At 57.0% G+C, this 15,522-nt stretch overlaps 1 protein-coding gene across 13 annotated transcripts in view; it reads left to right on the top strand.

Moving 5' to 3' along the window:
- SPEG (striated muscle enriched protein kinase) overlaps positions 1 to 15,522 on the top strand; it is a 56,568-nt gene that overhangs the window by 11,867 nt on the left and 29,179 nt on the right. For 11 of the 13 annotated variants that reach the window (XM_043577918.1, XM_043577919.1, XM_043577920.1 and 8 more), the window contains 5 exons: positions 1,523 to 2,826; positions 4,668 to 4,811; positions 5,119 to 5,301; positions 14,541 to 14,716; positions 14,951 to 15,039. In XM_043577918.1, coding sequence (XP_043433853.1) covers positions 1,523 to 2,826; positions 4,668 to 4,811; positions 5,119 to 5,301; positions 14,541 to 14,716; positions 14,951 to 15,039 — 1,896 coding nt within the window. Of the gene's footprint in view, positions 1 to 1,522; positions 2,827 to 4,667; positions 4,812 to 5,118; positions 5,302 to 13,458; positions 13,618 to 14,540; positions 14,717 to 14,950; positions 15,040 to 15,522 lie in introns of those variants that run through there. The other 2 variants (XM_043577915.1, XM_043577917.1) reach the window with 2 other exon arrangements.

Raw genomic sequence — 15,522 nt, forward strand, 5'->3', positions numbered from 1 at the left:
CCCCATAGTAAACTCTGCCTCCCTGCAGGTGGCTGGCTGAGATTCTGTTCCCTCAGGACACTGTGGATTGCTCTTCTACCCATCATCCTCCCCTCCCCCCCCCCCCCCACCTTGCAGTCAGAGGTGGGGTCTGCAGTGTGGGTGGCTGACCCAGGTAGTCTGAAACATCCGTACACTCAGGCACCTGCTAGAACTTCTGCTTGTGGCTGGTACCCTATTTCTCCTCCCTTCTGTGCCCTCAGAATCCTAGACATTTGCAGGGAATAAGGGCTCAGGAGTCAGACCACCTGGGTTTCAGTCCTGATACCAGCCATTTCCTAGCTGTGTCACCTTGGTAAGGCACTTTTCCTCTTTAAGCCTCAATTTGTTCATCTGTAAATGGAAGCAGTAACGCTTCCTATCTCGGAGGATTGTTGTAAGGATTAAGCGGCTCAGTGCACCTTAAGCATATTTAGTCCACGCTTTGGCACACAGTGAGTACTCAATGAGCCATTTCCTAAGTTTTTAGTAAGCTCTCTCCAGTGAGTCAGGTATGATGTTAATATCTCCAATTCCTTTCCTTGCCAATCCTTCTGTTTGATGTGTTCCCCAAGAATCCAGATAGGGGAAACTGAGGCCCAGCTCTTGGGCATCAAAATCTCTGTGGGTGAGAGGGGTACTCTGAGCTGACCAGCTCATTCCCTCTTCCTCTTCTCCCACACCCCCCTCTTCAGGCCCACGCAGTAGTTATTTCTGAGCTGAGTTATTTCGGAGCATACCCCTTTGGGGAGCTTCTGTGCTGGGTGGGAGGAAGGTGGCGGAGGTGGGTGAGGGGGTTCAAAGGATTCAAGGTAATTTTCCCAGAGGCAGGAGGAAGTCAAAGGCCTGTAATGGGGGCAGATTGATCAAAGAGAATGGGAACCTGGGTATTCTAGTCTCCCACCCCAGGGACTTCATCTGCCACCTGCTGCGTTGTGTCAGCACTGGCAAGGGGCTTAGGTCTGAGTAGGTGCTAGGTAGTCCCTGGGATAAGGGTGTTGCCCCCCGAAGGCTAGTGCCTATTCTTCTAGAGGCCACTGTGAAAGGGGTATGTCCTGCTAAGGATGGGCAGGGCTGCGGGGGCCAGCTGGGGGCAGGAATGAGTGGGAGGCTGCATTCCTGAGAGGGCCCCTCCCCATCCAACCCTCCTGCCTTTCTTCACCATCCTTTGGGTCCTAAGCATTCTTTTCTCTCCCACCGCTCCGTTCTGTTTTTGCTATTTCCCAGCTTCCGGGGCTGGGGGGAGGGGACTGGCCAGAGCCCGGGATGCTGAGTCTGTACTTGGGCCCAGCCACCAGACCAGTCTTCTGGTGCCAGGGCAGCCAGCCTCTCCCCAGCACCTGCTATGGCTGTGCCTTCCTCTTGGGGGGAGGGGGCAGAGGGTCTGACCCATGTCACCCCCAAGCCTTCCCAGCATGCCCCACCGTCCAATTCCTATGACGAGCTGAAGGCCTAGGAGGGGAGATCCCTAAATCTTCTACCCCTCTTCCTCTTGGTTCTGCAGCAGCGTCCCTCAGAGCGGATTGCACAGGGAGGAGCCTGATCTTCAGCCTCAGCCGGCCAGTGAGGCCCCGCGTCGCCCCGCCCTACCGCCTCCCTCCAAATCCGCGCTGCTGCCCCCACCGTCCCCTCGGGTGGGTAAGCGGCCCCCGCCGGGACCCAGCGCCCAGCCCCCCGCCACCCCCACATCGCCCCACCGGCGCACGCAGGAGCCTGTGCTGCCGGAGGACGCCACCGCAGAAGAGAAGCGAGGGAAAAAGTCCAAGTCGTCGGGGCCCTCGCTGGCGGGCACGGCAGAGTCCCGGCCCCAGACACCACTGAGCGAGGCCTCTGGCCGCCTGTCGGCGCTGGGCCGCTCGCCCAGGCTGGTACGTGCCGGCTCCCGCATCCTGGACAAGCTGCAGTTCTTCGAGGAGCGACGGCGCAGCCTGGAGCGCAGCGACTCGCCGCCGGCGCCCCTGCGGCCATGGGTACCCCTGCGCAAGGCCCGCTCACTGGAGCAGCCCAAATCCGACGGCGGAGCGCCCTGGGGCACACCCGGGACCTCGCAGGAGGAGCTTCGGGCGCCGGGGGGCAGCGTGGCCGAGCGCCGCCGCCTGTTCCAGCAGAAGGCGGCCTCGCTGGACGAGCGCACGCGGCAGCGCAGCCCGGCCTGTGACCTTGAGCTGCGCTTTGCCCAGGAGCTGGGCCGCATCCGCCGCTCCACGTCGCGGGAGGAGCTGGTGCGCTCTCACGAGTCCCTGCGCGCCACGCTGCAGCGGGCCCCGTCCCCCCGAGAGCCTGGCGAGCCCCCGCTCTTCTCCCGGCCCTCCACTCCCAAGACCCCTCGGGCCGAGAGTCCCGCCGCCGCCCAGTCACCCCCTCCGAGCGTCACGGGGAAGCTCGGGGACGAACAGGGGAGGCCCAGGAGCCGCGGGCCGGCGGGCAGGACAGAGCCGGGGGAAGGCCCGCAGCAGGAAGTCAGGCGCCGGGACCAGTTCCCGCTGACCCGGAGCAGAGCCATCCAGGAGTGCCGAAGTCCCGTGCCGCCCCCCGCCGCCACCGATCCCCCCGAGGCCAGGACGAGAGCGCCCCCGGGTCGGAAGCGGGAGCCCCCAACGCAGGCCGTGCGCTTCCTGCCCTGGGCCACGCCGGGCCAGGAGAGCACTGCTGTGCCCCAGACCTTGGAGAAGAACAGGGCGGGGCCTGAGGCCGAGAAGAGGCTCCGCAGAGGACCGGAGGAGGACGGTCCTTGGGGGCCCTGGGACCGCCGAGGGGCCCGCAGCCAGGGCAGAGGTCGCCGTGCCCGGCCCACCTCACCTGAGCTCGGTAAGGCCTCGGCGAGGGCTGAGAAGGTGCTGAGTGAGACCTGGGTGGGAGGACGTTTGGGGAGAGCGACGCTGCTGGGCGGTTGAGAGGGCGGGCTTCACAGGGAAAGCACCAGGTTCGAGTTTGAGTGAAGGTCTGTGAAGGTCCTTGTGCTGGAATCTGCCGGCTGGTGAGGCAGAGTGCGAGTGTGTTTTGGTGGAGGCTGGGGGGAGCCGAAGAAAGAAAGGTGCCCAGATGCCTGCCGCAGGTGCCCTGGGTCCAATGGCCAGCTGGGTCAAGGACCTAACCATGGTGGGAGGCATTGCTGGGAATCTAAGGAGCCCCTCCAAACCCCACTCCTCTGTGGGGGAAGAGATGGAAAGCCATCTCAGTAAATAATGTGTCAGGCCCCTGTTCCAGGCGAGCTTTGGGCCAGCCACCTCTCATCTGTGCCCTTTCATCCCAGCGCCATCCCCTGACCCACCTGTGGCCACTGAGATCTGACCCGGTCTATCACCTCGCTGCCTCTCTCCCATCCTTGACTCCTTGTGTGGCTGTGCTGACCGTAGATACATGCCAGCCTGTGTGTTGTCTCCCAGTCGTCCTGTGGATGGTGGCCAACAGCCAGAATGCCCCTGCTCCTAATTCTGCTCACCCTGAACATCAACTCAGGGTCCACTCCTGGATGGAGACCTAGGAAGCCATCCTTGACTCACTCGCACCCCCTGCTGCTTCCCCAGGCCAGATGCCTGTGTTCACTGCTCCCAGGACCCTCGTCAGAGTTGCTTTCGTTTCACTTACCACCTTGTATTTTTCTTTATCAAAGTTAATTTATTTTTAATTTAAGTATTACCATCTCAGAGTTTTAAAAAATAATTAGGTACCTGTCCGTTGCCCTATTGGCCACATTATTGCATACCACAATACAGGTGTTGTATTAACTGGGAGCTTAGGGATGTTGTTTTATTTTAATTTGTACGTCAGCTGTGTAAGATGTTGAGTGTTACTTATCAGCTCCACCTTGCAGATAACAGAGCTGAGGCGCAGAGAGGTTATATCATTTGTCCAAGGTTGTGGAGCTGGAAAACAGTGTGATTGGGAGTCTCGCTGCTCTTTTGGCTACCTACGCTGTGCTTTGTTTAGCTTAAAGAATGTCAGAGTTGGGCCATTCTGGTAGAGGGACCCACTGCAGTGGGGTTGGAGGATATATTCGTGCGTACAAGCTTCCTGGAAGCAGGGAGTGCTTCTTCTTGTTGTATTCCTGGTACTCATACAGAGCTTAGTGCACTGTAGGTACAGTATTACTGTTTGGTGGATGGTCAGAATCGACGCTGATTCGTGAGGCGTCTCAGACGGCTGCTGGACCCACGTGCTGCTCCCTCTTGAATCCGGTGGCATCACTAATTTGGCAACTTACCACATGTTGTCCTGTGACAGCGGTATTACTGCTTAAGGCTTGGGTTGCTATTAGCTTGTACTCGGTCTCCTTGGCAGCTGGGAACACCTTGTGCACTCAGAGCACTTCCTAAAACAGGGCCTGATCTACCACCCTTGATGACTGATTTGTGGAAAGACGTGCAAGACTTCTTCCAGAAACCACAGTCGCTGTGGCTGAAGTTGAGAAGTCCAGCTAATGTGGAGTCCTGGCTGCCCTGTCCTGTTTGAGAACCTCTCTTCTGTCTTTTCCTCCCTGTTTCAGGACATTCAGGAGTGAGAGCCCTTGTTCCCCAAACCCCACCTTCTGGAAGCCCTTCTCTCTGGGTTTGGCTTTCTAAGATACAAGGCTGTCACGATCCCCCGTCCCCCTGAGTCATCCCCACAGGGACCATGTCCCCTTACCTCGTCACCCATGTCTCCGGCAGAGTCTTCAGATGACTCATATGTGTCCGCTGGAGAAGAGCCCCTGGAGGCCCCTGTGTTTGAGATCCCTCTGCAGAATGTGGTAGCGGCTCCAGGGGCAGATGTACTGCTCAAGTGTATCATCACTGCCAACCCCCCGCCCCAAGGTGAGCTCCAGGGCTGGGGCCAGGCTAAGGTTGAGACAGGGAGCGGGAGGTCCCCCGTCAGTCCTCGGAGGGAGGGGAAGGGGAGGAGGCACATCTGCCCCATGGGGCTTGCTGGACTCCTGTGTGTGTGTTAGGGGAGTTTTCCCAGAACCCCCTGGGAGGAGAGAGGGCAGGCCTGGGCTTCTGTGAGTGAGGGGGCAGTCCTCAGGATTCCCTAGGGTTTGGGCTCTGTGTGGGGTGAGGGGAGATTTGCTCCAGTGGACTGCTGTGGGCCATGGCATCCAGTCACTCCGCTCCTTCCTCACAGTGTCCTGGCAGAAGGATGGGTCTGCGTTGCGCAGCGATGGCCGCCTTCTCATCCGGGCTGAAGGAGAGCGGCATACCTTGCTGCTCCGGGAGGCCCGGGCGGCCGATGCCGGGAGTTACACAGCCACCGCCACCAACGAGCTGGGTCAGGCCCGCTGTGCTGCCGCGCTGGCCGTGAGACCTGGTAGGGAGCCTGTGGGGCCCCGGGCGGGATGAGCCGTGACCCTTCCCACTCCCAGCCCAGAGCTCAGGTTCTCGACCAGCGTGCACAGTCTGTTCTTAGATGTCACCTGCTCTGGTGGAAGCATTCTAAGTGGCCCAGCCTCAGAGCGGGGGCCGCATTCCCAAAGGCACACACCAGGCCGGCCAATTCATGAAGTCACTGGAATTTGCCTTTACGTATCCTCTAAATGCCATCCTCCGGTGGCATTTCCCTGAAAATGGTCCTGTGGGGAAAGCAACTTATCCTTGAGTCTCAGAGAAGAAGAACCTCCCAGCTCAGAGGGCTTAAAAGCCATCAGGAGCCTTCTGAGGTCTGGAGTAAAAAGAAGACCCTTCCCCACTCCCTCGCTCCTGTTGAACCTAAAGCCCTAAAGAGGGGGCAGCTGAGAGCACTGCTCTGGAGATGGCTGTGGCTCTGGCTGCTTTGTTTTCTATATTTACAAAAGCCCTCACTTGGTGTTGGACTACTTCCTTTGGGTGTAAGCCCGGTTTCTTTCAGGTTCGGGGCAGGGCCAGCCTGGCGTCAGTGTGTGTGGTTAGTTCTACTCATTCAGGATGATGGGCCCAACGGTGTGCTGATCCTGGGCAGTGGGGGAGGGGGAGGTGAGGCTGGGTAGAAAGGAAAGACACAGACTCCATCCTCAAGGATGTTGCCATTGGGTCACCAAGCTTGATCAGAGGACCTAGGTTGGAGGACACTGCAGGGCAGAGGAACCCAGGTCCTAGAACATGGAGCAGAGCAGTCAGTCAGTGTTATGGGATGCTGGATTGAGAGGCAGATTTACAGCGGCAGCGGGAGGGGCTGGGCATGCCTGGAGGGGGGACAGCACACGCTGTTCTGTCCCTTTCTTTCACTCAGCTCGACAGGAGACAGGATTACAGAGCCTGTCTTGCTGTGGTCTCGGGGCTCCCGCACTCTTCACCATAACGGTGATTTTGGTGGGATCTGCCCTGAGCCCCAGTCCTGCATTAGATCCTTTTGTTTGCACCTGTCTGGCTTTGCAGACCAGCAGGTTTTCGTCTGCCTTAGCATACACACCCGGCCCAGGAGCCCATGTTTAATCTCTCTCCTCACCCCTCCCACCACGCTGAATCATGCCCGGCCCTCCATAGCACGTTTCCGGCCTTCCATCACTTCTGGGATCTGGCTTCTGACTCAGCTCCCAACTCTCCTCAGGGGGCCTGGGGCTGGCTCCAGGACTCTGGTCAATACCTGGCTTGGGCTGAGATCTGGTAAGGGGGTGGGGGGTGCCCCGCTACTGGCTTGTGGCCATTTGGGAGCCTTTTAAGGTTGGGAAAGAGGCTTGGGGCAAGGCAGCTGTCAGCACTTGACTGGGAGCTCCGTGTTTGTTGCACTGAACCTCCCTGTGCTTTGGTTTCCTCATTTGTAAACCAGAGATAATTATACCATCTTCACGAACAAAAGTAAATGTGTGAATGAGCTTTATGAACTGTAAAGCTGTAGACAAACATTAACTGTTAGCGTTATTAAGGGGTGCCGTTGTGCACAGGAGCTCAGGTCTCCACGAGCCTCCAGAAAGCTGCCTTTTCCTTTTCTGACCATTCTCCAGACTATCTGTGCCTTGGGGCCTCCTCCCCTGCTCTTGCCAGGCGCGCAGCCCCAGCCCCTCTAGATTTCCCGGCGTTTGGGTCCTCAGCCTGTGGTGGCATCTGTCTGCCCACCCCCCGCCATGGGGAGTCAGAAAAGCTTCATCTCGTTAGTCAGCCACTAGTCTGTGTCTTTGCCCCCAGAGAGCAGCCCCCGTAAGTCATGCTGACTTGGCCCCAGGACTCCCTTGGCAGAAGCAGACTTTCTTCCCCTACAAGGCACTGTTTGGTCCAGAGTGGTTGGACAAGGGCCAGTGGACCTGGAGAGCAACAGAGTGGCTGGAACGATGGGGTGGCACGACGTTTGGCCAGGGCGGGGTCCCGGGCCTGGACTGTGTGCAGTGAGGGGATGGGGCTAAGGAAGAGTGTCAGGCAGCCTGGCAGTGTGGCTGCCTGCAGGGCGGTGGGAGCCCGCCCAGGGAGGGGGTGCGTAGTGTCTGGTAGGAAGCGGCCTCCTGGAACCATCTCCCTTTCTCGTTCCTTAACCACCCACCCCAGGACCCTGGCAACCAGGGCTGACTGTGCAGTGCCCTCTTGGCATGCCCACCCCAAAAGGGCCTGTTCTGGAGAGCCCACAGATCTCAGTTCCCGGTTGGGAACCATGGGAATTAGGGAATGGGTAACTGGGCAATGTAGTTGCTCGCGTGCTGTGGTTTGAGGGGCAGGGTCTGGTTCCCTTCCACTCCGGCAGCCCCACCCCGGCCCCATGTCCCTTCCAGCCTGCCCCAGCCCACTGGGTACTGCTGAGACCACAGTCGTTCTCCCGGAGGGCGTGTGTGTATTGCAGCGGGTGGTTGGGGAGTGTGAGAAGTATGCTTACCTGAAGTGAAGCATTCTCAGCTGCCTGCATCTGTCACACAAGCATCTATTGAGTACCAGCTGGGTGCCAAGTTCTACATCTCTCTGAACAGTTTTTCGTGTGTTTGGAGAGTGTCTTTTCACATCTCCTCTCTTACTTGAGCTACACTGCACCGTATATACCCCTTGGAGAGGTACACGATAGGTGGCGATGTTCCCATTTGACAGATAGGAAGACAGAAACAAGGAGAACGAAGTGACGTGGAGCTAGCGCTAGGCCAGCAGCCTTTACTGAGTACCTGCAATCTACCTAGGAATGTTGTAAGCAACAGGTGATCTGGGGTGATGGAAATAAGCTTAGGTGGATAGCAAATGAAAAGAAAAAGGAGTTAGCTTCTAGTCAGTGCTTCATATGTACCAGGGCCTGTGTTGATTGGCTTATCACATTTACTCTTGTCCCGGGAGGTAGGTTCTATTATTATGCCCACATTACACATGAGGAAGCTGAGACTTGGAAGACTTGAGCAAATTGCTCTGGAGAAATGCTGATCAATAGAACTTTCTGTGGTGATGGAAATGTTTTATATGTGCACCGTCCAGTATGGTGGCCACTAGCCACATGTGGCTGTTGAGCCCTTGAAATGTGTCTAGTGTGACCAAGGAAGTGACTTTTCTTTTCATTTAAATTAATATACGTATAAGTAGCCTCAGGTGGCTAGTGCCCTCCCTGTTGGGGTGCTCAGCTCTAGGAGCAGATGGTCAGTTGGGGGCTGGTCATGCTTTGAAGCCCTGTCCCTGGATCTCCCAAGCCTACACTCCTTACCATCCCCTTCCCTACTACTCTGAACAGGTTCAAGGTGAAGGTAGAATTGTGCTCGTGAGCTCATACCGGGTGGGGGGGGGGGTCAGAGACTGCTGATGCCCTCTGTGGGTGGGTCAGATGGGGGGGTTCTCTCCTTCCTCTCTTGTCTCCCCATCTCTGCTGTGGCTGTGGTCCAGCACCTCAGGCTCTGACAGGAGGCCCTTTGGGTGCTAGTCAGGACAAAAGGGGACATGGGGGCTCCATTCTGCTTCCTTTCGTCCTCCCTCAAGCACAGGTCTTGTGTATTTGAGCCCAAGGTTCTAGCATTTTCCAGCTGAGGCCTTGGCCTCTTCATGTTTCCTTGTCTGCCCACAGTCTCCTCATCTGTAGGGTGAGGGTCCTTATATCTACTGGGCTATTTACTTGGTAAGATTTATGAGGCTCTGTGGGGATGAGAATGTAGATAAGGACATTTGGGCCAGAGGATATGGCTTTTCAGGGCTCATTCTGGTCCCACCATATGATTGACACTGTCGCAACAGAAGAGAGTTTGGCTATAGCGGGTCATGAGGACAAAAGCAAAGGCAACAGTGTCTGCTCCTGCCCCTTCTCCTGGCCAGGGCTGCTGCAGAGTTATGGCGTCTCCCCTGTGAAAGCAGAGGCTGCCGATGGAGGGGATCTTGGAATGCCATGTGACCCCATTGTCCATCTTTGAAGGGGGGTTGGATAGCATCTAAAAAAGCAGTGTGGTCCCTTGGCCAGACTCAGCCCTTGCTCCCCACTCCTGTCTACCAGGAGCAGGTTGGCCGTGATGGGTGTCTGCCCAGGGCTGCTTCCTCAGAGTGGGGGCTGTCACACTCAGCCCATGAGAAGAATGGGGACTTAGTCTACCATGAGTGCCAACCCTCTGTCTAACACAGAGCAACCCCAAATAGTCACATGTAGGGAATTAACTGTTTCTATGGTGAGGTCAGGCCGACCGTGTGAAATTCTCTCTGCCCCCTTTTTCTAAAAAAATTTTTAACGTTTATTTATTTTTGAGAGAGAGAGAGAGAGAGAGAGAGAGAGAGAGAGAGAGAGAAGAGCATGAGCGGGGAAGGGGTAGAGAGAAAGGGAGACACAGAATCCGAAGCAGGCTCCAGGCTCAGGGCTGTCAGCACAGAGCCTGACACGGAGCTCGAACTCACAAACTACAAGATCATGACATAAGCCGAAGTCAGACGCTTAGCCAACTGAGCCACCCAGGCGCCCCAGTTCTCTCTGCTCCTTGTCCCTTGCAAACCAAAACAGAAACCTCAGCGCTGCTCTTCTGCTTTGGAAGGGGCGGTACCCGTGACAGCACCTGTGCCTTCCCAGCCGCAGGCTGGCCTGTATCCTCCTTTTCTCTCAGCCTCTCTGTCTTCCATGGTGGCCTGACCACAGCAGACATTTAAAGGCATCACCTCTGGAGGAGCCCACTGAGACAGTGCCCGTGGAGAACGGGCTACGAATAATGGCTGGGCCACATTCGAGCGTTTAAGTCCCACGTGTCACCCCTTCCCTCGGAAACCTCGAGGGAGCTGCCCTTTGCCTTGAGAGTGAAGGCCACTCCCCGGAAGCTGGCCTCCGCCATCTGGCCTGAGAATGACCCCAAGGTGGCTGGAGGCCGCTGAGAGGCTGAGAGAGGCACCTACTCTAACGTGGTCGGGTCTCACTCCTTTCACTTTTACCCAGTTTTGTAAGCAAGTTGAGCTGCAGTGGTCTGCATGTCCTTTTTTTCTCCGAATATTTGCTCACACAGTTTCCTCCTCAGGAAAGACTTTCCCCCTTTTTCCTTCTTCAACCAAACTTTTTTTTTTTTAATGTTTATTTATTTTTGAGAAAGCGACTGAGGAAGGGGCAGAGAGAGAAGGACAGAGGATCCGAAACAGGCTCTGTGCTGACAGCAGAGTCCAGTGCAGGGCTAGAACTCGTGAACCGTGAGATCGTCATCTGAGCCTAAGTCGGATGCTTAACTGACTGAGCCACCCCGGCGCCCCTCAACCATATTCATAATTCCAATAATACCCCTTCCCTCAGTTACCCTGTCTTCCCTGGGTCCAGAGTAATCGGGTCTCTGCACTCCCGTGGCCCTGATCTGTCCTTTTCTTGCCACCTTATTCCTTCTCACTAGACTAGTTGTGTATGTGTCTCAGTTGTCACCCTTATCAGGCAGAAGGCTCCTGAAATCATGACCATGCTTTGTCCACTTCTCAGCTATCGTAGCCACACCTGGAGGCCCTCCTGGCTAGTCTGGGGCTATGAGGACCACAGGGATTGCCTGTGAGGTAGTAGTGTGGGGGGAATCAAGATCCATGTGACTTTCCCAGTCCCTGGAACAGCCTGGGTGACACGCAGAGGCTGGGCGGGACATGCATCTGCAAAGGGTACTAACGAAGATCTGCCTAAGCATGGAGGTTGGGATGGCAGAAGAAACCATGGAGCAGCGGTCTTTACAGTGTGGTCCCCAGACCAGCAGCATCCGCATCACCCTGGGAATATGGTAGAGATGCACATTAACATACCCCCTCCCTCAGAAACTCTGGGGGTGGGGCACCTGGATGGCTCAGTCAGTTAAGCGTCAGACTCTTGATTTCAGCTCAGGTCACGGTCTCACAGTGTGTGAGTTTGAGCCCCGCATCGAGCTCTGTGCTGACAGCAAAGAGCCTGCTTGGGGTTCTCTCTCTCTCTCTGCTTTCCCCGGCTACATGCACATGCACGTGCCATGCATGCTCTCTCTCTCCAAATAAATAAATAAACTTAAAAAAAAAAAAAAGAAACTCTGGGGCTGGGGCTCAGCAATCTGTGGTTTAAGCTTCATCCTGATGCCCCGTGAACTTTGAGAACCACTGCTGTAGAGTCAGGAACCTTGCTCAAGGTGGGAGGCCAGGTGGTCCTGTGGGAAGCACTTGGGCTATTCAGATCCCTGCCCTGATAAGTGGCCAAGTAAGGTGAGCTCACCTCTCAGGGTTGTTCTTCCATGAAGATCACAGGGGTCCCTAAACTTTCATGTGCATAAGAATCACCTGGCGTGCTTTTTAAAAATGTATTTTCCTGACCCCCATTTTAGGACATCTAATTCTTCAGAGTAAGACCCAGGAATTTATAGATTAAACAGGCTCCCAGGTGGTCCTGATGTGGGTGGCTGAAAAGCCCTGGTGTAGAAGGCCTTTCATGTAGGTGACTGTGACTATATTTATCCTTAGAACATCTCAAGGGATGTTGGGACCAGTATTGAGCTGGATGCACGGGTCTGGGGAGGCTCCCTCACAGTGGTATTTTCATCAAGTGAGTCTGACCTGGGAGCAGTGTTGAAAGGCCACACATGTGCACAGAGTCGGCATGTTTTGGGGTGGTGGGGTGTGTAGGGGCAGCACCTAACCAATATGTGCATATTAGGTTATACCCACTTCCTGGCTGGTATAAGAATGTTTCCCACCGTGAGAGCCAGGCTTGTGGGTGGAGCAGGACTGGCTACAAAGATGGTCTGGGTGGTGGGATCAGTAAGAAGTGGGGTGGCACCAGAGGCTGATGTGGAAGCCCAGAGGTTCTGGGAGCTGGAGACAGATCCTTGCTCAGTGTTTCCGGGCGGCCTCAGGACCTTGATTCACCTGGTCGCTGGATGCCCTCAGGGTGCAGTTCCCCCAAGCCACCACCAGGGGTCTCTGAGGCTCCCCGCAAACCTTGCCAATCTGCTTTAAGTCTCTGCTCTCCCTTCCTGGGCCCCTGAGCGCCTGCAGCGCCATCCAATCTCGAGGTGACCTTGGAGGTCACCAGGCACCACAGAGAGGAGGGGGCTCCCGCTTTCAGGGAGCATGCCTGTGGTCTCAGCATCAGCTGGTGGCCAAGGCCCGGGCAGATGTTCTCTAAATGCCATTCCGGCTTGCCTCCCCACCCCCACCTCAAGACAGCCAATCTGAATGGTGGGCCCCCCTCCTCTGCCAGTCCCCTCCTCCTTCTTCACTGGCAGTGCTGAGAAACACAGGTCATGGCTTGGGAATGTGGCCCTGGGTTGGGGGGGTGGGTAGTGATAGGAGGAAGGAAAAGGACATGTGACTTCTCAACAGCTCCCCTGTTCTGCTGCTGATCTCCAAGCCCTTTCCCCAGCCCTGGTACAGAAGGATGCTAGTTGTGGGGCATTACGGGGGAAGCAGCCCCTGCCTCGTGACTGTTGGTCCTGGTAGAGCTGACAGGGTGAGGGACAGTTGCCAACAGGTGCCCCTGATAGAGCCTGAAGTAGGAGGGGTGAGTGCAGGCCCGGTGCCCCTGGGTGGTACAGGGCCAAACCTGCCATGGCAGTAGTGTGGAGGCAGAGGTGGTATTCTGGGCCCCCTCAGGTTGAGGAGGGTATTTCTGGGAAGAGGCTGAAGGTCCTGACAGTTCCCTGATTCTCAGCACCAGAAAAAACAGGGTATGGCCTGGCTCCAGGATTTGAAGCTTGTCAGCACATTCCCACGTGGGGAACAAGGGGCGTCTTAGGGGCCATTTGCCATCGGCCCCTCATCTGGTGGGTATGTCAGAGTGAACGGGTCAGGGCAAGCATCTTAGGTGCTGCAGTGAAGATAGCACCCCTATCTTTCCCTGGGGACTGAGGCCCCCGCACTTTGAGTCAAGGTACCACCGAGGGGGCTTTGCTCTTGTCAGGGTCTAGAAACTGTAAAGAGAGAAAAGGCAGGTCTTGCTGCTTGGGAATGAGCAGGGTGGCTAAATCCAGCCTGGCTGCGCTCTGCCCCTCCCCTCTCCTCCCCCTCCACTCCAGGGCCCGCACTGCTTGTGGTCTTAGCAGGCACCACCTTCCCAGCCAGCTGCCTGCCTGCCACCGAGCCTGTCCCTGCCCTGCCAGCCCCCACCTCCTCCTTCCCCTCCTCGGGCTCCTTCCCCTCCCCCAGGCCTTCGGGTGTAGAGCCTCCGAGTGAGTGGGGCTGGGCAGGCTGGGATCTTGCTCCTTGGGGAGCTGGGTGGGGTGGGCAGTGGGCAGGCAGCAGGAGGGCCTGGTGCCAGGGCAGAGCCTTCAGGACAGGCACAGCCTGGGGTCTGTGTGCAGAGTCTCTGGTGAGTTGGGGTGCGGCCCTGTGGGGGGGCTGGGCCACAGGGGCTTGGGGTGGGGGAACCAGGAGGAGGGGCCAGGGGGCTGTGGTGGATTCATGTCTGTATTTGGTAGTCGGATAGGAGCCAGCTCAGTGAGGCTGGGCCCCTGGCCAGTTGCAGGAGAGGGCGTCAGGGCCCTGGGGACACCCCTCCCCCAAAGCAGACACTCGTGCCCCCCTCCTCTCCCAGTCTCAGCTGCCCTTCTCTGTGGATCACTCAAACTGCTTTTCCATCCCCTGAGAGTTTTGGGGTCCATGCTCTAGGGCTGGGGCCAACAGGTGCCCCTGGGGTATTTGGGGCAGGAAGCTGAGAAGGGAGAGGGGGAAGGGCAGGCTGGACAGTGCCGCCTCATTGGCCCTGGCACTGTCCGGATGGGGCTTGTCTGAGGTGTGTGTTCCTCTGCACCAGGCCCAGCTCACCCAAGAAACGGGTCCCTGGCTGTACCACTCTGGGGACCATCTGCATTAGGAACCTGCAGTTCCATGCCAGGAATGTGGGTTCCCTGCTCCAGTGGAATTCTAAGCCTCCTTTCGGGCCCAGACGGCAGCCCCTCTGGTGCCTGAATGCCTTGTCCCAGGCCATTGCCTATGGTTCTCCCCCTCCAGGAGGGTCAGCAGCGTCAATGTTAGGAGAGTCTGTGGCAGAGCAGGATTCATGGGCTCAGGGACAGGAAACACCTGAGCAAGGTCATGCAGCAAGCAAGTAGGAACCCCATGAAGTGAAATCAGGGCAGGGCTGGCCTATGTCCTGGGCTTTGCGGGACATTCCAGACCTTATCAGGCCCTTGATCTGGGGCTGATCTAGCCAGCTCTGTCATTCTCTCTGGCCCTTCTTCCCCCGCTGGTGTCTCTTTCTGTGCCACTGTCTCTCTTCTGTCTCTTTTCCAGGAGGGTCCACATCACCTTTCAGCAGCCCCATCACCTCTGATGAGGAATACCTGAGTCCCCCAGAGGAGTTTCCAGAGCCTGGGGAGACTTGGCCCGGAACCCCCGCTATGAAGCTCAGTCCCAGCCAGAACCGCCGTTCCTCTGACACTGGCTCCAAGGCACCCCCCACTTTCAAGGTCAGACCGCTAAGGCCAGCCCCCGGGCAACCTCATTCCTTCATGTGTGCCTTTGTTCTTGGGGCCACACCAGGTTTTAGCAAGGCCTAGAGCTTGGCCCCATTAATCCTTCTTACCTGGAGCCAGCCTCTGTCAGCCTAGTGTGGAAGAGGTTTCTGTCCCAGAATCCTCTGGCCCCCAGGCCACATCTGGGTCCTGAATGTCTCCCCTGACACTTTGGGGTCCCCCCTTCAGGTCTCACTTATGGACCAGTCAGTAAGAGAAGGCCAAGATGTCACCATGAGCATCCGTGTCCAGGGGGAGCCCAAGCCGGTGGTTTCCTGGTGAGTAGCAGCCACTGGCCACCACGGGCCAGCTTCCCCCATTCCAGCCTTGGCCCTGGGAGGCCTGGCTTTGGGTTGAGGGGAGTGGACCCTTTGTGGACTTCCCTGTGATCTGCCCAGGGGTCTATCCCGGGGCCAGTGGTGCCACTCCCTTAACACGCCTTTGTTCAGGCTCATTCAGGGCTTCTTCTGGGGTAGGGTTTGGGTAACAAAAGGTCTCCTGTCTGTCCAGTTGGGGATGAATGGGCAGGAGTCGTCTCTTGGAGAAGGCTGCCCATGCCCACCCCCATCAGGTGACAGCGGGGTGATTTTCAAGGCCTGCTCTGCTCCCAGACCTGCGCTAGGCCTGGGCATAACAGTTTGTATCTGAGCTGGCAGAGCCCAGGGTTAAATGTGGGCCTCAGCTGCACTGCTTCCTCCTGGGTGCATAGAACTTTGATTACTCAGGTCGCTTAGGTTCTTATTATTTGGATTCTAGTTTTC

The sequence above is a fragment of the Prionailurus bengalensis genome, chromosome C1 (genome assembly GCF_016509475.1).
Source record: "Prionailurus bengalensis isolate Pbe53 chromosome C1, Fcat_Pben_1.1_paternal_pri, whole genome shotgun sequence".
Classification (NCBI taxonomy): Eukaryota; Metazoa; Chordata; class Mammalia; order Carnivora; family Felidae; genus Prionailurus; species Prionailurus bengalensis.